The following is a 23,283-nucleotide window of genomic DNA, read 5'->3' on the forward strand; positions in this document are numbered from 1 at the left end:
TATATATATATATATATATATATATATATATATATATGTATATGTATATATATATATATATATACACACACACAAGCCGGTAGGCGACATGGGTGGTCGATATATAATTGCATACTAGTCATACAGTTTTTGACGGATCGGGCTGAAAATTTTTGACAAAGAGTTTGATTATAGTGCGCATAAAAGTGCAGAAGCCGATTTTTGATTTTCGAAAATTATTTTTGATTTTTTTTTTCAAAATTTTCAAAGTCCCGTTGCTAGGCAGTGGTGGCGTCCATAGCAACAGTGCTCAAAAGCATACAACTCGATCCTGGTATGAACCTACCAGTCAAGTTTCATCAAAATCGGTTGACTCCAATGGCCTCCAGAGCTGTCCATTACATACAAACAAACAGACAGAAGGAAAACCTGAGAAAAACAGTTGTCCAACGACCACCCAATGCATTTATTAGTGGGGTATGTTTACACATTGTAAGCAATAACGAACTGTGCTTCCCCATTGTCTCAGCTTGCTCACCTGCATTTGGTTTTTTTATATTTGTTTTTAAAATTTATTTATTTTCATTTATTTATATTGTCACGGGTCTAACCGGTTATGTTCATCCCCCCGACCCAATTGTCATGGACGGGCGGTTAACACTGACTAGGCCGGATTGCCAAGCGGTTTTCCTTCGGAGGTGGACACATGATCCTCAGATTATGGCACACGTGGGAGGGGCAGGGCGGCACAGGTAGAGCGACAGAAGCACAGCACAAGGGGTATATACTCGAACCCACAACAGATATACAGACACAGAAACTTAAAATAAACAAGGATTTAATGAAATTAGAAGAACTATTTCGAAGGGTAATAATGCAAAAAGTAATAATAATATGTAAAGTAAATTAAGGTCTAAAGTTGAGGCACCTCCACACACAGACTTCAATACAGAGTAGGGGAAAACAAAAGAAAAGAAAATCCTCCCTTTATTCTGGCACTTAGCTTTGTCCAGAGATTGTCTTTGTTGAACTTTGGGATCGAGGCGCTTCATCCTGCGCAGGAAGACGTGCCCAAAAATAGTGCTGAGCCACCCTCTGGGTGGGAAAACAAATGTGACGTAATTCCTGAGGCGGTAGTCAACACCAGGTTCAGAAACCGCCATGCAGCCTCTTCTCATGAACAAATATGCCAAATGTTCCTCTCTTACACAAGGTCTGCTCACAACGATCGCCCATCTTCTTCTTTGAACACACAATGGGATAACGATGAGTTCGCTGAGAGGTGCACTCCTCCTCTCTTTCTCATCATCGTACAACTTCACTACTCAGCCGAACAGGAATGGCTAGCGTCTTGCCCAGCACGCTGCAAAAACCGCCGCCCCTGCACCCCCTTCAGGCTCCGAGTTTGGTTGCGGGGAAAGTTCAACCTGCTTGGGAGTGTCCTGCACGGTGATTTTGTCCTGAGCTATAGATTCTATTAACTTGTACTCAAAATTACCCTGCCCCTGCTCGCCTTGAGCCGCCATTTTGCGTATCGGAAATAAAAAATTTGAAAGCTCGGAATTTAATGGAACCGGAGGGTCGCTTCGCACACCCTTGATCTGGTTCCGTTAATTTCGCTTGGAGGAGGATGAATTGGAATCCCATGTCCTGACAACAGTGTTGTAGATTTCCACCACTCCGGCATGCGGTCGATCGCCTTTAGCTCAATTGCGGCCGCGTGCGCCCACCGAACGTGGCAATCTCGTCGCAGCTTCAGGATCAACGCCGAAACCCAGCTACGGGTGTTTTTAACACACCATAAACCAGCCAACTCTTCTGTCCACGCGCTACAGGGTCGATTGCTGAATTGTCGATGTACCTAATTATTCGCGCGGACAGAAATGCCGGGAGTTTATACCTCGACGGAGCCTGCACGAAAACGTGCCGCTTAAGCAGCTCGTTCCGTATGCGATTGCCGAGCGGTTTTATATCGCCAAGCCCCGTCAGACCAGATGTACGTTTTATCGGCTTATAATCAGCCAGCTAACATTCCGAACGCATCATGGCATTCAATGGCAGAAAGTGACACAACGAGCAGGTTAACATTCAAAAATGGGGACATTTATTTTCAATGCACATATGCAATGAATGGGGGATGGGGACAAGACACGAGCAAAAACCTACAGCCGATGTCTATTTGTTATGTACACAATCATGCACTTAATCAGTTCTACTTGGTAGACAAGGCGCCACAGACTTTCATCCAAAACCCCAGAAAGGAACAACCAGGCTCGTAAGCCTTTATGATTGCTCAGAGCCGGGATGACCGAAGGGGCTCCGAGAGACTGAGCGGGCTACCTGGCCACCCTCGTGGTGACTCGCTGGATCCTGGTACGGCGACCCTCAGTGTTTGTGCCCGGACCCACGAGCTCCGACTGGCTCCCTTGGTCGTCCGGCCTCCACTGCGGCCTGGCCTAGCCGACAACGCGCTGGAGGAGTGAATGAGTCTCGACTCAGGCCTCCTGGTCGCGCCGGCGAACCCCCAGCGAACCAACTGCCCGAACTCCGAACTCTCCAGCTCTCAACGGGGCGTCTCTCCACTCCCAACTCCCACCGACTCCGAGCTCCCCACACTAACTGCCAACTCGGCCAGCGAACACGGCTTTTCATCGCCGTCGGGGCGTTCGCCCTCCCTTCCCGGTGCGCGGGGGGGGGGATTCCAGGAGTCCTCGGCCTGGCTCTTTTGTTGTAATAACCGTCATCCGTGTTTACGCTGTTCTGAGGAACCCGCCCCAAACGTCATTTCTGTTTCCTTCTTCGGGTGGCTTTCTGGGAGTGGTGTTTTTGTTTGTAGAGGAGGGTCGCTGTGTTGTGGAGATTGACGAGGTTGTTGAGTTGTTCTTTATTTGAAATAAAAGATAGAACAGAATAACGGCTATCTCAGAGATGCACAGCCCGGCACACAAATAATTCCCGTTATACATTGGTGGGGAAATCTAACCTGGATCACACACTTACCGAAATAACTGACCTCTGGGGAACCTGAATGGTGTTCTGTGAATTTCCACAACCGTAACAATGTATATATATATATATATATATATATATATATATATATATATATATATATATATATGTATATGTATATATATATATTTTTTTCTTTCTCGAGTGACAATATCACCTTCTTCCGAGAACTTTTGAACACCTCTTGTACTGATCACTCCCGATAATGTAAACCTTTTAACAACTGTTTGTGCTGAAAAAAAAATGACCTCATTAAACTAATGATCACATGAAATCTGTTATTTACTTTCGATAGCATGTCCCAATTCGTTGGGCTGTGTCAATTTAAACATCGTAATGTAAAGTTGTAAATACTGTGGGTTTCACATTTAAATATGAAAAAGGATGTTTATAATTTGAGTTTCCTGTTTGTTGATCCTGCCTGAAAATTTGAACCACCCACCCTCTTGTGCTTCCCAGCTCCAAATCTGATTTGCTGTTTTGATATCGCTCTTGTATTTTTATGACCTTGTAATTATGGAATAACTGAAATGATGTCACCTAAATATTATGCAAGTGATATTTGTATAAACTCCTCCATGAGTAATGACACAACAGTATAAAATGCAGTGATTAAATGACAATGCGGAATGATGTTGAGTTAAAGAATTGTCATCATCCTCTCAAAACAGTAAAATAACATGCAAAAGGGTTGTTCAGTTTCAGTACTTTCTCTAGTTGTTGTCGTGAGATGGCGATGGTGTGGACGCCTTCAGCCAAGTCATGCTTCATTCTCCATTACCCGAGTGTTACATTTTCATAGCCCCTTTGGTTTTTGCATCTGCTTCATTCAATGTCTGCTGTTTTGTCTCTCTCTTTATAAATCATGTCTGTGCCGGATTTTGATGGCCACGGGTGTCTAATATGGAAATTCTCTACCCACGTGGAATCGATCATTGTTTTGACATTTATGCAGATGTAAAACTTGTGTTGTCATCTCTCCCTTCACCAGAAAACTGTCTTTATTATTGCTTGTCTTTGGATGATAATCCATTTGCAAACATTGAATGGTCTTTTTTTCTTTTTTTTTTTTTCTAAATTACTTTACTGTGTTCAACTGTTTTGTCTTGCAACACTCCAAAGACTTTCTTTTGAATCGATTTTCCAATTGCATAGTACCAGTAGCACGTTTGGTCAGACTTGTATATTAATGAAATTATTATAGCTTGTGGGAATTGACTATGACTTTTACACACACACACACACACACACACACACACACACACACACACACACACACACACACACACACACACACACACACACACACACACACACACACACACACACACACACACACACACACACACACACACACACACCAGTGGATTTAAAAAGATGGTGGGAATGAGCCAGATGGACAAGTGTAGGTTCTGCAAGACAGAAACAGAAAGCACAAGTCACCTCCTATCGGGGTGTGAAAAACTCATGTCAGAACAGCTGTACACACAAAGGCACAACAAGGTATGTAGAGTAATCCACTAGCACATCTGTAGAAAATTCAATATCCCAGATTCACAAAACTCATGGAAACATGAACCAAAAGCAATAAGTGAAAAAAACAAGGACACAACGCTCACGTACAACCTGATGATCCCATACAGCATGAACATTGTAAACAAAGCACTGCGACCGGACATAGCACTCAGATACAAAAAGGAAAATAAGGCATTGTTATTTGAGGTTTGAGTACCCAGTGATGTTGGATTAAATGATGTAGAAATCAAGAAAAATGACAAAAATCTCAAGAATGAGGTGAAAAGACCCTGGAAGCTGAAAAGCACCGAAATTGTACCATTAATAATTGGAGCAACAGGAATGATAAAGAAGAACCTCACAATGATCTGACAAACCATTCCTAGGAACATTACCACAAACGAACTACAGTTGCAGGCTGGCTGGGGCTCAGTGATGATCCTGAAGAGCCCTCGGGACAAAACTCTGAGAACAACACAACTTCACAACTTAGGCCATGAATCAGGATCCTTCACCAAAACAAAGGAGGATGCTTTGAGTCCTGTGAGGGCTCTCTTCCACCTTCTAAAACCCGAATTATGGAGATAACAATCAACGACACACACTGAAACTTGGTAGGTCTCCATTCCATCTTGTGAAACCCACCCACGTGCAGAGATAGCAGCCAACACCAACTTACACACACACACACACACACACACACACACACACACACACACACACACACACACACACACACACACACACACACACACACACACACACACACACACACACACACACACACACACACACACACACACACACTTATTCCACAACATTGGATGCATTATTACCTCCACCACCAAAGGTGGACGGATATTAGGGTTTTCAAACCTGTCTGTTTGTCTGTCTGTCTGTCTGTCTGTCTGTCTCTGTGCAGGATATCTCAAAAAGTTATGGGTGGATTGGGCCCAAATTTGGTGTACAATTGCTTCGATTTTGGTTACGATCCGGATCCCGAGCTGGATACTTGAATATTTTTTTATTAGTAATTCTTAACCATTGAGCGATTATGGCCAAAATGATACATAGCACGATATCTCAAAATGTTATGGATGGATTCAGACAAAACTTGGTGCACAGGTTGGATGTTTGCCTTGGACGAATTGGTTTGATTTTGGTGAAGATCCGGATGCTATAATTTTAAAGTGGTTCTTCACCATTGAGAGATAGGGCCAAAAAGGATATACGAGATAGCACACTATCTCACAAAGTTATGGATGGATTTTGACAAAACTTGGTAGATGATTTGTGGAGGGGATTTTTTGGTTAAAAACAAGCCAATTTGATTGTGGTTAAGGTCCGGATGCAGATCTGGCCTATCCATGCATACAAAACGTAAACTGTTCAGCCTTGCGAAGGTATACCCTTGATGGAGTACTGTTCTAGTTGTAAATATAGGTAAAATATAACAACTCAAGGGCCATTTTCAAATTACATATTCAAAGGGAGTAAGGGAGGGGAATCTGAGATTATTTTCAATCTCACATTCTTCCCTCCAGAGCTTGAAGATACAGCTGTTCGCCACCACCTTAGGTCATCCCACATCCACAATTACCCCCAATAACCTTCGTCCAGCCCACCAATCCAAGTTTCCAGTTTTCCCTTACAATTCTGTGATTGACTGTTTGTGGCTGTATCCATCATATCCAACCCTTGTGTCCTCCCCTTGTCATATTTATTCTCCACATCTCTTGTTTCTCCAAGTATCCCTCTATTTTGTCCCTCAACCTGATTGTTGGTGTCACCCTCCTCTCTTTCTACTGGAACCTCCCACAATGAAGCTGAGTCTATGGGCCTCATCACTTTCCCATTGCAGACAGATTGGTGGTTTCTCTGTCCTCTACCACTTCCTTTCTGGTCTTCACCCTCTGCTCTTTCCATGCTTTGTCCCTGATCCCCACCAGGTTTCTGCAGGGTATGTGCGGTCCACCATCAACCCCCTTCTTGTGAAACTCCAAAAATCCAGAAACACTGTTCACGTCTACTCATTCCTTTTTCTTTTTACCTACCTGTGGAACCAACTTCCACTTTCTCTTCAATCTCACTCTTCCCTCCAGATCTTCGAGACAGCTGTTCAGCACCAACTCAGATCACCCCTCCCCTATCCAATACCATGATCTTTTCTTCCCCTGTTAACAACCCCCAACCTCATTTCAAATTTCCAGTTTTTCCTTCCTGAAAGTTTTTCTGTTTCCATCTTCTGCACCCCATTCACCTTCTCCTACCCCTCATTCCTCCCCACACCCATTGTTTATCTAAGTCTCCCTCTATTTATTTCTTCAACCCTCACGTTGTTGCTCCCCTTTCTACTGATCCATTCTACTTTTTGTTCCATTACGTCCTGATGCATTCTGTGTTCTCGGTTCTCCACGAGCCTCGACATTGTATGTATACAAACTAGAGTTCATACAACACAATACCCCCACGGTGTTCAGATATGTTTCAATTCTTAATAAAATAATGATTTAAAAGATCGGTAAGGAAATTCTCGAAGTTTAGTGCGATTGAAGTTTAGTGCGTCTTAGGTTTGAGGGTTGTGGAGTAGCAGCTGAAACCCAAATCATATCCATGGTCCTCCTGGTGACTCCCTTTGCTCATTACTTCTTTGGGTTTCTTCTTGGTCTTCTGTTTCATTATGTTTGTACCATATACTGATGCTGTGTGGACTGTCCTTCCCCGCTGATGGACCTCTGGTAGCTTGCACGTGTTGCTGCATTTGAGCCTGGGGAGTAACTGCTGAAATCTATCTGTCTGGGTTCTTCCTGACATCTTTGTTCTTTGCTCCTTTCACATTTCTTTGTAATTATTATCTTGCCAAAACGAAGTTTTTGCAAGATATGTTAGTCAGCTTGTATGTTTTTTTTTTGTTTGTTTGTTTGTCTGTATTCACGTACAAAAAATTCTGCAGAGCACAGTTATCATTGGAAATTTTTGTAACTTCGCATATCAGAGGCCTATCGAGGTCCCTTTCAGCGCATAAAATTTTGAAGGTCAAGGTCAAAGGTCAAGGTCACTGTCGCAAATCAGGGGAGTCGATGAAACCCTTATTTTTTGAGTAATTTTGATCGGATCGTCTTCAAACTTCATGGGAATATAGTTCATGGTCTTGCGCTCAGCTGATTAATTTTTGGTGGCGATTGGCGTTGACCTTCATATGTTTTTTTTATTTTTATTTTTTGTGTGTAATCACGTATAAATCACTCTGCAGAGCACAGTTATCATTGGAAATTTTTGTAACTTCGCATATCAGAGGCCTAGAGAGGTCCCTTTCAGCGCATAAAATTTTGAAGGTCAAAGGTCAAGGTCACTTTGTCGCAAATCAGGGGAGTCGACGAAACCCTTATTTTTTGAGTAATTTTAATCTAATCGTCTCCAAACTTTATGGTAATGTAGTATATGGTCTGGCGCTCAGCTGATTAATTTTTGGTGGCGATTGGCCTTGACCTTCATGGTTTGCACCTGAGGTCAAACATATTTGACCCCAGGGTCAAATTTTCAAGTTTTAAGAACCATATCGTGTAGTACCTCAAATTGAACACCTCGAACACCAAATCGTCATTTGGTGACGTTATGAGGCAAAAGCATATTTTTCATGGTTACTCTGTAGAACGATTCTCATCGGAATCTCTCGTAGGCAGATATTCCTCAAGGAGTCGCTCCTGATGGATAGCAGCTCTGTTCACCTCAGTGTGACCTTAAAGAAGTCACACGTGGTCACCTTTTGGCAAGATACAGGTCACCCTGCGGGTGACATTGGTTTATTTATTTGTTTGTTTGCTTATTTAGATATTTTCATAATTCTCTTTATTCATTCTAATTCTTGCTTTTTCTTCTTTCATCTCTTTTTAGTTCGCGAAAAAATATTTTCACAAAAAATATAAGTGACCACTATATTCGTTATTGTTGTGTGTGTGTCTGTCTGTCTGTCTGTCTGTCCCGAGCATAGCTCCGTGGGTTTTGATCCGATCCTGATGAAATTTTGGTGGGAGGTTTATATTATGATCTAATTGTGTTTTCCTGAAAATGGGCATGGTGCGCCCATTATGGGCGGAGCCACGCCCAAAAAATATGTGTTTTTAGGGGGTAGCCGATTTCAATTAGCATCTTCTCCATTGAGGTTTTGTCGAATCTGACAGGGGTTTCAGTATTTGGTTAGCCCAATGGCACCTGCATAGCCCCACAGAGCTCTATTTTTCATTTTTGGCCCAAGGTCAAGGCCACAAGGTCACGAACTTAGAAAATTGCGATTTTGACATAAAAACATTTCTTCTCCGAGGGATTTGTAGAATCTGGCAGGGGTTTTGGTATTTGGTTAGCCCAATGGCACCTGCATAGCCCCAGCCCCACGGAGCTCCATTTTTCATTTTCATCACAAGGTCACGAACTTAGAAAATTTCGATTTTGACATAAAAATCCATCTTCTCCGAGGGGGTTGTCGAATCTGGCAGGGGTTTGGGTATTTAGTTAGCCCAATGGCACCTGCATAGCCCCACAGAGCTCTATTTTCATTTTCGGCCCGAGGTCAAGGCCACAAGGTCACGAACTTAGAAAATTGCGATTTTGACATAAAAAAAATTTGTTCTCCGAGGGGTTTGTAGAATCTGGCAGGGGTTTCGGTATTTGGTTAGCCCAATGGCACCTGAATAGCCCCACAGAGCTCTTTTTTTTTTTCATTTTTGTCCCAAGGTCAAGGCCACAAGGTCACAAACTTAGAAAATTGCAAATTGTGTTTTTAGGGGGTAGCCGATTTCATTTTGCATCTTCTCCTAGGGGGTTTGTCAAATCTGGCAGGGGTTTCAGGATTTGGTTAGCCCAATGGCACCTGCATAGCCCCACGGAGCTTGATTTTTCATTTTCATCACAAGGTCACGAACTTAGAAAATTTAGATTTTGACATAAAAATCCATCTTCTCCGAGGGGTTTGTCGAATCTGGTAGGGGTTTCGGTATTTGGTTAGCCCAATGGCACCTGCATAGCCCCACGGAGCTCGATTTTTCATTTTAGTCCCAAGGTCAAGGTCATGAACTTAGAAAATTTCGAATTTTAACATAAAAATCAGACTACCGCCCAAACTTTGAGAGCGAGGATGACAATATTTTTTATGCATAATATTGAGGTCATCTGACCTGATTGAGGTCCAGCTAAAGTCTTGAAACCATTTTTCTCTATCTCGAACACCTTGCCTGTGGCGCCCCCTTCAAGTTTGTTTTTACGCCATTTTCATAAAAGTATGGATAATCCGAGGAGTGTGAAATGCCATATAGCCTATATGACGTTATATTGTTCCTGGAATGTTCCAGAGGAAGTTTTGCACCAAAGTTTATAATCCTTGACCTTTGACCTTTAAAGTTCACAAAGGTCAAATTTTCAAAGTTGTGGGAATCGAAGCGGGTTTTCGACCTTCTTCGACGAACTAACTCCATTAAGCTATAGCACGTATCCTGTTTCCTTATTTTAATGTCCACAACATTGTTTTGGGACCTTTAAAGGTTATGCAAAGGTCAAATTTTGAAAGTTGTTGAACGAAACCGGATTTTCGACATTTTGCAGCTAATAACCTGTCACTCGTACCACATCATGTTGATCATTTTTATAACTTGGTCAAATATTATCACATTGTCTCATCCTTGACTTCTGAAACAATCTACATCGTCAAATACCGCTCGTGAACCATCGTCGTCTTCAGACTTGTACTATCTATTCTTTTGTTTTGTTATCTATCTCCCTCAGGAGAAGTGAAGTCTTGTCATAATTTTTCTGTAAGTCTCATTTGGCAGCATCTGGATGGGTTTGAGGGTTGTGGAGTAGCAGCTGAAACCCAAATCCTGTCCAAGTTTTTCCTGATGACCCTATCTTTACTCTTTATTTCTTTGGGTTTCTTCTTGGTCTTCTGTTTCATTAAACATTATACGTTTCACTATTTAACATGCCCAAGTACTGTAAAACTGGAGGTTCTTGGAAGTGACAAAAAGGTGATTTATTTTCTACAGTGTTCAAGTATATAATTCAATTGAAATAAAATAAAGATTTTAAAAGTCATATAGAAAAATAAATGTCCGGAATTTCCCACCGTTTTACCGCCATTTCTCCAGTGTCTATTATACCACCCGATCTAACACATATTACATTAGTTCTTCATGCCTGTTGTTTGTGTCCTTTATGACGTTCTTAAAAACAGTAAGTTTCCTGTTTGGAATGATTTTCAATTTTGTTTGACTGCCACGTCGGCAAACAGAGTAAAATTATAATCTCACTGCTCTCTGTGCATGTGTGATCAGGAAAATTTTAGAGAAAAAGTCTTGCCAGATATCAGGTTTGTCTTCCAATTAATGCTCCGATTCCTGTTCAAAAATATAGCATTCAATTTAAACAAGTTGTTCTTCGATCATAAACTGACATTTACAGACAGACAAATGGATGGACATGAACCAATTGCTCAACCCTGCTCTTTGCTTCGTGTCTGCGGGGTATAAAGGAGGATAAGGAGGAGGACAAAAGGCAGGGTAGGATGGTTGAATGAAGGAGGGGAAGGAAAGAGAAAAGGAGTTTGAGAGCTAGTAGCAGGAAGAGGAGGGGAAACGTGGGGAATATATATTACATTTGGTGTCATCAACACTCTTACCTTGATGCAAGATAACCGATATGCATTACATAAGTGTTTTCTGATGTTTCATACAAATATTAATGAATGAATGTTTGTGACAAAAATAAACGTTTGTTTGTGAATGAATGCTTGTGACCTTGCCAAGCGGTGTTTAGGAAAGTAGTAATTTGAGTATGCTCTCATATGGAGAGCCCTAAAGCACAGAAGAGTAGACTAATTGCTTTCTTGAACTTCATTAGCAGCATATCAGTGAATCATCCCATACACCCCTTCAGGGCATATGATGATCACAACTTGTGTACCGTATTTCATAACAAAGAACCTTTGACAGGTTGCTGCTGCTGAAACAGGCCTCAACTGGAGTAGGAATTTAAAATTTGGCCAAGGCATCAGCACACAATGGCATATAGTTTTCAAAGCCTTGCACATATTTAATTTCCTGCAGAACCATTGCACTCTATCGTATTTATAACTAATGACATTGAAATGCAAATGATGTTATCGATTAACAACGGGGCTGAGGTTTGACCCCACTCAAGTAACTTAGGTAGAATAGGCTGTGTGAGGTTATTTCTCCACATGCACAATATGCTTAGTAAGTTAGGAAGGGTTATTTCTCCACATCCAGAGCAATGATGATTGTCTCTTCCCTGTTCAATCACTTCAGTCAGCTCAGTTGGCACAAAATAGCCCTCGAATGTAATCAAGCAGCAGTTATGTCTATTTCCAAGGACATTTTGTTCAATTGAGCTGTGGAACTGAATTGGTTACCATAACACAGTGAGTGCTAAGTGTATTGGACACCACAATCAGTGAATGTTGATATGATGTGGCTTGAAAATTTGAAAGAGTCCTTAATTATCAACATTATTTGCATCTTCTGCAATAAGGGCCAAAGCACAAGGTGTATTGCTCTCACTTCACAGACAGGATGGTGGTGTTTGTTTAAAAAAAAAAAAAAATCCTAATGCTGTCTCGCTCTCTCAGCACACTGAGCATGCCCCTCTCTCCCTCCCCAGGTTTTTTTAGGACACAAGTACTCCTCCAGTTACTGACCCCTGGTTAACCACCCAAAATCGAGGCTTTTCACCCACCTTCACTTTTTTGTTCTTCTTTTCTTCCATTTATGTAACTGCCTTCCTAAGATTGTTCAATCACACTCTTTCCTCTCGGGGTTCAAGCAGGCGGTGCACGACCATCTCACATCATCCCGATCCCTACCAGTTATATGCCTGGTGTTGGCTTAATGGTTCGGGTGGTGGGCTTTGGATCGTAGCGTCCTGAGTTCAAATCCCGCTCAGCTGTTGAATTAATACCAGGTGGGGTTAACTTGGCCTGTCATTCTTCCAAGGTCGGCAAAATGAGTGCCAGCATGCTGGTATACTGTGTCGGAGTGGCGATCCATCCAGATTGTGCCCAATAGCCAAGGAGACTGCTTAAGCAGCACCCACGCTCTGCACAGAGTATGGTCCCAATCTCCTCCTCCTCCTATCAGTTATCTTTTCCTCCCCCATTAAACCAAAATAACCCAACCCTCTTACTTGCAGGTGACTGTCCCCTCTCTCCCCTTTCTCCTCTTTCCCTGTTTGTTCACTCATCACCTTCCTTATTGTGTCAAACATTTGCCGCACTGCATCACTCTCAGTTTCTTGCCCTTTTCATCATCTGTCACCCCACTCTTCCGTGAGCCTCAATCTGGTATAAAAAAGAAAGTTCACCAAATGGTACAAAGATGTGTCATCCATTCCCCAAAGAGTAGCGCATATTGTGCCAGTTGTGTGAATTCAGAATTTTCTTCAAATTTTCAAAATCGATTATCTTGACACCCACAAATTTCATCTTGCATTGTATTGTGCAGACCCCTCCAATTGTCCATCTGAGTAAGATCACTGCAATAACTTGCTTGTCAATGTATGTTGTGAGTCTGTGCTGCCTAATAGTTTGAGATATTTCAAGAGCTGGCTCTTGACTTGAATTCAATGTGTTGCATTAATTTGTCCACTGTGTCATGGTGTTTTCGTGACTCATTAATTTTTATTTACATTTTGCTAATATATGTAATAAAGCGAATGTGTCAACACTAGCAGCCAATCAGTGAAGTCCTTCCAGAGTGCCAATAAATGCAGTAGATACTGCAAGGTGCATTTAATGGGAGATCGTCATCACAACAGTCAGTAGCTCACGCGGTTTTCCTTTCAAGTCTTTTCTTATTCACGAGTCACTCAACACGTCCGTCTTTAACAGTGACTTATGTTCCACATCATGAAGACAATTGAGCAAAGTGGATTTTGTTTGTTTGGTGAACAACCAGGATGAAAACAAACAAATCTCTTGTGCTTGCCATTTTCAATGCCATTTTAAAGCCGCGGTGGCTTTACGAAAAGAAACCCTTTCTTCTTCACCAACCGCTGGAGAGACGACCCACGAGTAATCACCACCTGGACTTCATTTACAACACATCATTGCATTTTAAATGTGATTGAGATTTCTTTTGTTCTGACTTAAACACCATCATCATAACCAGCACACTCCAAAAGGAATTATCACCACAAATGGTGACCTCGACGTGATGTAAATGATGTCCAGTTGATGATTACTCATTTGTCGTCTCTCCAGCGGTTGGTGAAGAAGAAAGGGTTTCTTGATGAAGAGCTGCTGTGGCTTTAAAATGGCATCGAAAATGGCAAGCAGAAGAGGAGACATTTTCGTCATGGTTGTTCACAAAACAAACGAAATCCACTTCGCTCACTTGTAATCTAAACCAAACTTCAGCATGAGATAAAATATATGTGGTTTTTATTTCATTGTTCTTGCTGGGGTATTTTTGGCTTTTCTGATATTGTGTAACATGTCAGGAAGTATCATATTTTTCTTGATTGTTTGTCAAATTCATAGATGTGTGAATATCATGGTCTGTTTCCTATAACATAATGTTTTCCATATTCACAGGGAACAATGAAGGTTATCTTGATTTTCATATCAATTCTTACAAGCACAACAGGGAAGAAACTGGAAGGTAGGATTGCATAAGTTTTTACACATTATGCTGAATCACGATGAAGCATTTTCAGGGATAATTGTTTGGAAATGGGGCAAGGGAAATTGATTTTAAAAAGGTTTTCAAAATGTCTTGCTTTGGGGGGAAATATTGCACGAAACTTTTCTTTCTTATAATATTTATAATGTAATTCTGATGAAGTTTGAGCTTGATGAACTGTTTAATTATCAACTTTTAAACTGCAAGTGACATAAATATTAATGTCAGAAATATAACAACACTGAAGCAATTTCGTGGTTTCACACAAGTTTTCCAACCCTAAACCTAATCTGTAATCAAAAATCTGTCTTTCTTCGGGTGGAAGGTGCAACTTTACAGAAAATGTATCATGAAATGCAAGAGGTTTTGCATTAAAATCCTCAAGCATGCCTCATTCATTAAATAATCTGTGCAATTATTTATTCACAGTCTGTGCCGAATGATGTGTAGGAGTTGTTTTTATCTTCTTTGAACATTTTGTCTTTAGAATGGACAAAACATTGTTACAACTTCAAAGTGCAGTTATATTTTGTATGAGGTATTATGGTTGTGAGCTACAAATGATAATTGTGCTTGCTATGCTGTGTTTTTATCAATTGTTGCTATTGATATTGCTTGCTATAATTGTTTTTATCAAGCTCATCTGCACACCAATCTCCTCGATCAGTTCATCCATACTCCTATCCACCATCTTCACTCCTACAATCTTTTCGACCCAGTTGATCTTGGAAATCTGCAGCCTGTTGTCTCTGTCAGTGCCACCGTTACATAAACAATGAAATAAGATACATAATTGGTATTTATAATTTCCAAGGTGCATAAATGTTTACATAGGGAATATTTGCTCATATTTACATGGGGGGGGGGAGGGGCGATGTGGCTTGAGTCAATGTAGGTGGAGAGCCGAGTGGTGGAGTTATGGAGATGAAGAGGTTGAAGTGACTACCTCATTGTCTGACTTCTGTCAGTCAGCTAGAGCATGGAACAGGATCATCGTACATCCTCCTCATCGGAACATGAAATCGATGGCCTGCTCCTGTCTTGTTCCTCTCCAATCCTTTCGCAAAAGACACTGCAGCTGCAACTTCACTCTCCTTGCTCCTTTCCACATATCAGGAGCTCCTGCTCCTCCTTTGTCCCTAAATGTGTGGACCTCAAACATCAAACATCCGAGGTCACCCGAGTTCCAATCTGACAGATCTCTCAATCCATGCTGCTGCCAATAAACCAGACATCATCTGCTTAACACAATCCTTCCTTCCACAGGACGTTCCTAACTCCTTAGTGTCACTTCCTGGCTATTGTCTCTTCTGGTTTGATAGACCTGAACTCTGTCCTGGTGGTGGAGTCACCCTGTACATCAAGAACTCCATTTTTCATTCTTCGTGTACTGCTCAGAGTAAACTGGACGAAAATGACAATTTAAAAAAAATTGTGCATTTCATTCATTTGTGTTCTCCACATTTTCATAATAAAGGTGTTTTTGAAGATTTCATGACAAAACCTCAAATTGTAAAAACGTTATGGCTTGGACAGACACACTGAAGCTCAATCTATAATAAAAAAAAAGTGTGTGTGTGTGTGTGTGTGTGTGTGTGTGTGTGTGTGTGTGTGTGTGTGTGTGTGTGTGTGTGTGTCAACTCCAAAACAATAAAACATAGCAGCTTGAAACTGTGCATGCATGCGAAGAAAACTCCAAGGAAGTGCAAGAGTGAAAATTTGGTGTTTGGGTAAATTAAAACATCCCTTTTGAAGATAATTAATGGCATTATTTAATTATATCCTTTATCAGGCAATCCGTGGCACGTCACTCTCTGGGTCTTAACACTTTTCCTGGGTAACCTTGCTGTGGTCAAAGGTACCATGTTTTTTGGCCTGCTCAACCATGCCTTGACTTGGAACAGGCCACAACAATTTCTAAACGATAGTTTTTTTTTTTCACTTTCCTCACTCATATCGAATGCCTGTTCATCATCACTATGAATCGTTGTATACATCACTTTTGTAAGTACTATAGTTGTTAAATTAGGAGCATGGAGTGAATTCCTGCCTTATATGATATGATTTTCCATGATCTAATCTCACGGACTAATTAAAGTATATCATCGAAATATTATTTCATTTTTGAGGGTCCGATATCGTCTTGACTAAATAAATGTCAATCTGTTGTGAAATCTGATAATTTAAAGAAATAACGAGTCTCATTACTAAGCCGAGATACCTATTTACTTAAAGCAAGCAAGGAATTGGTTCCTCCTCCATACATACACAAGAAAATGTGAAATTTCCAAAGCATTAAACTTTTATTTTTATAGCGTTTGGAGAATTGTATTGAGTGAACAAAAAAAGTTTAGGAACGGCACAAAATTAACCAGCTTCATTGAGCTGTATGATTCGATGCATTCACTGCTCGACATCACGACCTGTCCCCCAGAGGGACTGCATACCCATCGCGTCTGCCAGATGTATATCTATATTTTTGGATGTTTCACAAGGTGCTTTACATGGAGTCAAAGCAAATCTGGAAAGAAACGAATATTTTAAGAAAAAGTTATAACGTTTGCGTGGACCCCGAACCAATATACCACGTGACGCGTGCACAGACAAGCAGGAAAAATGGTGCATTTTCTGCAATGTTTATTTCACGGGCGATTGCACTTTGCAATGTCTCCAGGGTTGTTCTGCATTAAGCTGCAACTCTTTTGTGGATAAAGTCATTATTTGAAGGAATTCATTTTATTTCATTAACTGCAGCGTGTGCGGTGAAAACAGGCTTTAAAGTTAAAGGGATCCTTTATGGTATGCAGCGACAGCCTGGCCAACCATTACTCATCAACCATTTAATTGGAGTACTTGCATGAGTGCCTAAGCCACTTGCCGAGCACCCATTGTCGACAGCGGTACCGCACTAAGTCGGTCTGAGCGAATCGTTCACTCACTGCAGACGCTTTTGCCACGCCACATCATTCAGAGTGGGTGGTTCATGCTCTGTCAACCTGAGCGAGTCGTTCGTGCTCCGTAACCCTGAGTAAGTGGTTCGTGCTCCATCACTCTGAGCAAGTGGTTCATGCTCCGTCACCCTGAGTAAGTGGTTCGTGCTCCGTCACCCTGAGTAAGTGGTTTGTGCTCCGTCACCCTGAGTAAGTGGTTTGTGCTCCGTCATCCTGAGTAAGTGGTTTGTGCTCCGTCACCCTGAGTAAGTGGTTCGTGCTCCGTCACCCTGAGTAAGTGGTTCGTGCTCCGTCACCCTGAGTAAGTGGTTCGTGCTCCGTCACCCTGAGTAAGTGGTTCGTGCTCCGTCACCCTGAGTAAGTGGTTCGTGCTCCTTCACCCTGAGTAAGTGGTTCGTGCTCCTTCACCCTGAGTAAGTGGTTCGTGCTCCATCACCCTGAGCAAGTGGTTCGTGCTCCATCACCCTGAGCAAGTGGTTTGTGCTCCGTCACCCTGAGCGAGTAGTTCGTACTCCGTCACCCCGAGCGAGTAGTTCGTGCTCCGTAACCCTGATTAAGTGGTTCATGTTCCATCACTCTGAGCAAGTGGTTCATGCTCCATCACCTTGAGCGAGTAGTTCGTGCTCCATCACCCTGAGTAAGTGGTTCGTGCTCAGTCACCCTGAGTATGTGGTTCGTGCTCCGTCACCCTGAGTATGTGGTTCGTGCTCAGTCACCCTGAGTAAGTGGTTCGTGCTCAGTCACCCTGAGTATGTGGTTCGTGCTCCGTCACCCTGAGTAAGTGGTTCGTGCTCAGTCACCCTGAGTATGTGGTTCGTGCTCCGTCACCCTGAGTATGTGGTTCGTGCTCCGTCACCCTGAGTAAGTGGTTCGTGCTCCGTCACTCTGAGCAAGTGGTTCGTGCTCCATCACTCTGAACAAGTGGTTCGTGCTCCGTCACTCTGAGCAAGTGGTTCGTGCTCCATCACCCTGAGTGAGTTGTGAAATATCACCTGATTTCCGAGCCGTTTTCCGTATTAACATGTTTTCTAAATTACCGAGCCAAACTTTTTTTCCACCCATCACATGCAGCTGTTTATAAAGAATAATGTTTGTGAATATTTCCCTGAAACGTCTCTATAAATGCAACGTCGTTTTTTGGTGAAAGCTGCTCAAGGTTTCTGGGTTGTATACAGTAAGTACTGTACTTGGTAATCACACTGACTCCAACCTGCTGATTCCCGAAAAATTGCCGATATCGACCAATCACGTGTGTGTGTGTGTGTGTGTGTGTGTGTGTGTGTGTGTGTGTGTGTGTGTGTGTGTTTTTTTGCTGTTCATAAAGTATAACATATTCTCTCTTCTAACTCCCCTACCCCCACCTCTCTCTCTCTCTGTCTGTGTTTGTCCCATCCTTGCTCTACCCCCTCCCATTACAGTGTAGTACCCTCCTCCGCATCTCCTCTCTCACGCTCCTCTCCCCTCTCTCCCTGTCTGTCTCTGTCTTTGGACATATCCAGCTGATGGTTATGTTTGGACAGTGTTTGTCTTTGGACGTGTCCAGTAATGTTTGTCTCTAGACATATCCTGGTGGTGTTTATATTATGTCCAGACACGTGTTTGTCTGTCAGATGCATCTGTGTGGTGTTTGTCTCCAGACGTGTCCAGGCGGTATTTATGTCTGGATGGGAGTTTGTCCCCAGACTTGTCCGGACAGGAGTTTGTCTCCGGGCCGTGTTTATAGTATGAGTGGTAGAAAATGGATTTCAGACATTTTTAGGTCATCTCTACTGAGATGACCTAATAAAGCCAGACCAAATGTCCATCCGTCCGTACATCCGTCAACAATTTTTCTTTCCGATCTTGATGAACCTTAGTATGTGGGTAGAGGTCGATGAGTGTTGCACAACGATATAACTTTTGTCCGGGTTCAAGGTCAGGGACGAGGTCACGAGGTCACGTAAGTTATAAAAATCACCATTTCCAAAACCTATCTAGTCTGCCATTTTACAAGATATTTGGCAACTGTTTATTGATTACAATAGTAAAAAATATTATCTTGTATCGAACTGGACAGATTTTTGAATTTCCTTCCCGTTTGATCGTCACGTGATCTGGAAGATGGCCAAAAACGCCGATGCGATTTGCAAAGAAGGAAGGAGAAATAGAATATAAATATAAAACACATTTTTAGCCTTTTATATTTCTACATTTTCCGCCGAAGGTGCAAAAGTTTCAAAACCCGAAATGTAAACGTCGGCATTTATTTTCAAAATATAATTTAGTGCGCGCGCGCCAAAATGCCGAGTCATCTTTAACCAAACTGCCTAGTAAAACTACGCAGTAGTCCGGTCATGGCGTCTGAGCAGTGGCCAGCGTGGTTCAGATTGACTGTGGTTTCTGGGGCGAAGGTGATTGTTAAGAAGTATGTCGGCGATATAAATTCGAGTGACTGTATTGGTGATTTAAACACGCAACATCTTGACAACGAATATTCTGGCCGGACGATTGCATCAATTCAGTGCATCAGCAGGGATAATTCGCAGGCTCCTCTCGATCGTGCCGATATCTAACATGATCACTGGCGGACATAGGGCTGCAGGCTGTGGGGCGAGGCCACGGATCCCGGATGAGGGGATAAGTGATAAATTATGCTACATGCTTTGGGCTTTCTGATTAATATATCAATGAGTACATTACATAATTAATGAATTATTAATTAATTAATCTGGCATACAAAATGTTTTTTCATACCTGACATGTTACTTTGTACAGTGTCACGAAACTTCTGTGGAATTAATAATAATTAATGAATTTGCGAGCTCTAACGATTTTTCAAACCTCAATATCTCTATAAATACTTGACCAATTTTCATTCTGAAAGTTGCATTATAATCAGTGAAGAATAATCTACAGGATTATCATAATCTCCGAGAGCTAAGCCTATTTTTTTCGTTTTTTTTTTTCTGCAACCGGAAGTGAAATGTCCCCAGAGAGTGGATGGACCGGAAAACCACGTATTGCACTTACTGGTGATTCTGATGTGTTAATCCGGGTACTAAATGAACAATACATATTTATTAATTATGTCATTAGTCGTATTATCCTAGTGTATCTCTGTGAACTATTTCAATCTAAACGGTTAGTTTGGACTGTTTCGCGGTTACCTGAACTGAACATTGAGAACTTGTGGTGTTATAGAGATGACCGTCACCCCCACACGGGGGTAATTTGTTTTTTATTATCTTCTGTTCTAAGCTTCCTCTTATCTGATCACCTGATCTTACCTTTTTCTTCAGTTGTTGCAATTTAAAATCGTGTTTCCGTTTTTCCTTTTTAGGTCATCTCTTCGAATATGACCTAATAATATGGGTGTCGATGTCCGTCCGTCCGTTCACAATGAAGTTTAAGCGGGAGATCTGGTCATTAGTGATCCTGATAGAGGTCGATGAGACGTACACGATGGTATGACTTTCAAGGTCACCGAAGGCCAAGGTCAAGGTCACGAGGCCTTAGAATTTGAAAATCGTCATTTTCGCAACTTCAATCTCCTCTGCCATTTCTCAAGCGATCTTGAATTTGATTGTGGCATATGAATCTATGGGACAATATCTAAATTTGGTCGGGATGGATTTTCGATATTCGCTTTCGTTTTTGTGTCACGTGACTTCAAAGTTGGCAAAAAATGTAAAAATGACTATTTTCAAATTCTATCTCCTCCTACATTTCTCAAGCGATCTTGAATTTGATTCTGGGCATATGAATGTATGGGAAAATATCTAAATTTGGTCAGGACGGATTTTCGAATTTCGCTTTTGTTTTCGAGTCACGTGACTTCAAAGTTTGCAAAAACTGCCCGACCTTCAGGAGGCTATATATTCTCTACTGGGCATGGTAAGTTAGTGAATGGTGTCATTGCATAGCAGCTGACCTTGTTTTATATATAGTTTGTACATTTTCTGTCAATGCAAGTCTGATTTTGAATAACAAAAAAGCTAATTAAAAAAAAATTTCTTTTCATTATTTTTTTCCTTAAAATTGAGATGGCATAAAGACTTGACCTGATTGAGCGAAATGAGATGCATTTCTAAATTGAGCATGCAAAAAGCATATAGGAACCGTTGAGAAAACCTAGACCTCTGAAATGATGCAGACCAGTGTTATGATAGTAAAAAATATCATCTTGTATCTAACGATTCTAACCGGACAGATTTTTGAATTTCCTTCCCGTTTGATCGTCACGTAACCTGGAAGATGGTCAAAAACGCCGATGCGATTCGCAAAGAAGGAAGGAAGGAAGGAGAAATGAAATAGAAAACACATCTTTAGCCTTTTATATTTCTACATTTTCCACCTAAGGTGCAAAAGTTTCAAAACCCAAAATGTAAACGTCGGCATTTATTTTCAAAATATATTTTCGTGCGCACGCGCCAAAATGGCGAGTCATCTTTAACCAAACTGCGCAGTTCGAGCTGCGCAGTAGTCTTCGTTCATAACTGAACATTGAGAACTTGTGGTATTATAGAGATGACCGTCACCCCCACACGGGGGTAATTTTTTGTTTCAATCTTCACTGTTATTCTGTGCAGAATCATTTTGATGAGACAGTATGAATCATAATTAACGCTCCACCAAAAGTCTGCCTTCCCTTCCTCTCACCTCACACTGTCTTCCCTTCCCCCACCCCTCATTGCCCCTCTCCTTCCTCTCTCTCCCTCACCCCTCTCTCCCTCTTCCCCCTCTTTTTCTCCCTCCCTCCTTCAGTATTACCGTCAGCGCAGTGACGCGTGGTATTTGCTCGTGGTAAATATATAACATGGAAGCAATGAATAAACAAACAAACAAAAAAAAGTGGTTGGTCTCGCACTTGATGTGCTGCAGCGGAGCTGATGAGGGCTTTTATCAATAATTAATTATTTATTATAATAATCTTTGTCAACGATGTAGAATTTATTGACGACTTAAGCTGATAATAATGTCCTCTATTTGCAAATGGCATTAAAACTATAACATGTAAACTGATATGACTTAAACTGATCATTACTTTTAGTTGGTCATGTGTAAAAAGTGGATCACACAGGTACACTCCAACTCTTTGCAAAATTTGACCTTGAGCCTAATTTGCTGTCATAAATGCTCGCTATACTGGGAACTGTCATCGTTGCCAAACCAATTGGAAGGACTCGTCATTTGCCTGGGTTTCAATGCGAGGAATTATCACCATTTTGCATGATCCTGCAATTGTTACCTGCAGTAGTAGTTAATTGATGACATGCTGCACGAAGAGCCATGTTCCATTGCAAAGGTCATACATAGGGGCAAGGTTGCAGAGAAACATAAGCATTCCAGGCTTCAGCCAATGTCGATGAGGAGGCAGCCCTGAGACCTCAAGTGAGTTTAGGTACTCAATTTTGTTTGCTGCTTCATTTTCATCATGCACCAGAGCATCTGCGAATGAACAAACCCATTCTTTATCAAACAATTATTACACTCCAACTCAATGCAAAGTTTCATCTTGAGCCTCGCCAAAACGTGAGCTGGATGGGTAACTGATGTCGTTGCCAAGCAAATTGGAAGGATTCATCAATGGGTTGTGTTGTAATGGTGGGAATTATGAAGATTTTGTGTGATCCCACAGTCGTCGTTCATTGATGGTACGTCCAAAAACCTTAATTTATTTTACAAATCACTCATCCCTTTATTTTGGCAGAGTGAACTGATAACCCTGTGTCGGAGTGGCGACCCATCCAGGACTGAACTCTCAGCCAATTAAACTGCTTTGGCAGCCCTATGTGCCTTTACGACACAAAAGGAGTGGTATTGTTATTAAATTGATAACCACTCGCTGAATATAAATAACCTGGCTTTCGTACATGAAGCAAAAATATGCCGACTGCTTTTTTGCATACATATGTGACACATTGTATGCCTGGTGTTGGCTTTATGGTGAGGGTGGTGGGCTTGGGATCCTAGGGTCCTGAGTTCAAATCCCACTCATCTATTGAATTAATACCAGGTGGGGTTGACTGAGCTTGTCATCCTTCCGAGGTTGGAAAAATGAGTTCCAGCTTGCTGGGATTATTGAACCGTTCGAGTATCCTGCGTCGGAGTGGCGACCCATCCAGGATTGTGCCCACTAGCCCGGGAGACTGTTTCGGCAGCAC

General features: G+C 41.7%; 1 protein-coding gene across 1 annotated transcript in view; it reads left to right on the forward strand.

The window, feature by feature from the left end:
* The window catches only part of PCDH15 (protocadherin related 15), a 338,778-nt gene that overhangs the window by 15,335 nt on the left and 300,160 nt on the right, over nucleotides 1–23,283 (forward strand). Inside the window, exon 2 of the mRNA XM_085871026.1 lies at nucleotides 14,102–14,168. Within this exon, the coding sequence (XP_085727152.1) occupies nucleotides 14,108–14,168 (61 nt within the window). The 5' untranslated portion in view covers nucleotides 14,102–14,107. The remainder of the gene's footprint in view (nucleotides 1–14,101; nucleotides 14,169–23,283) is intronic.

This window comes from Eptatretus burgeri, chromosome 2, assembly GCF_056783735.1.
Source record: "Eptatretus burgeri isolate ZD-2024b chromosome 2, Ebu_testis_v1, whole genome shotgun sequence".
NCBI classification, from domain to species: domain Eukaryota; kingdom Metazoa; phylum Chordata; class Myxini; order Myxiniformes; family Myxinidae; genus Eptatretus; species Eptatretus burgeri.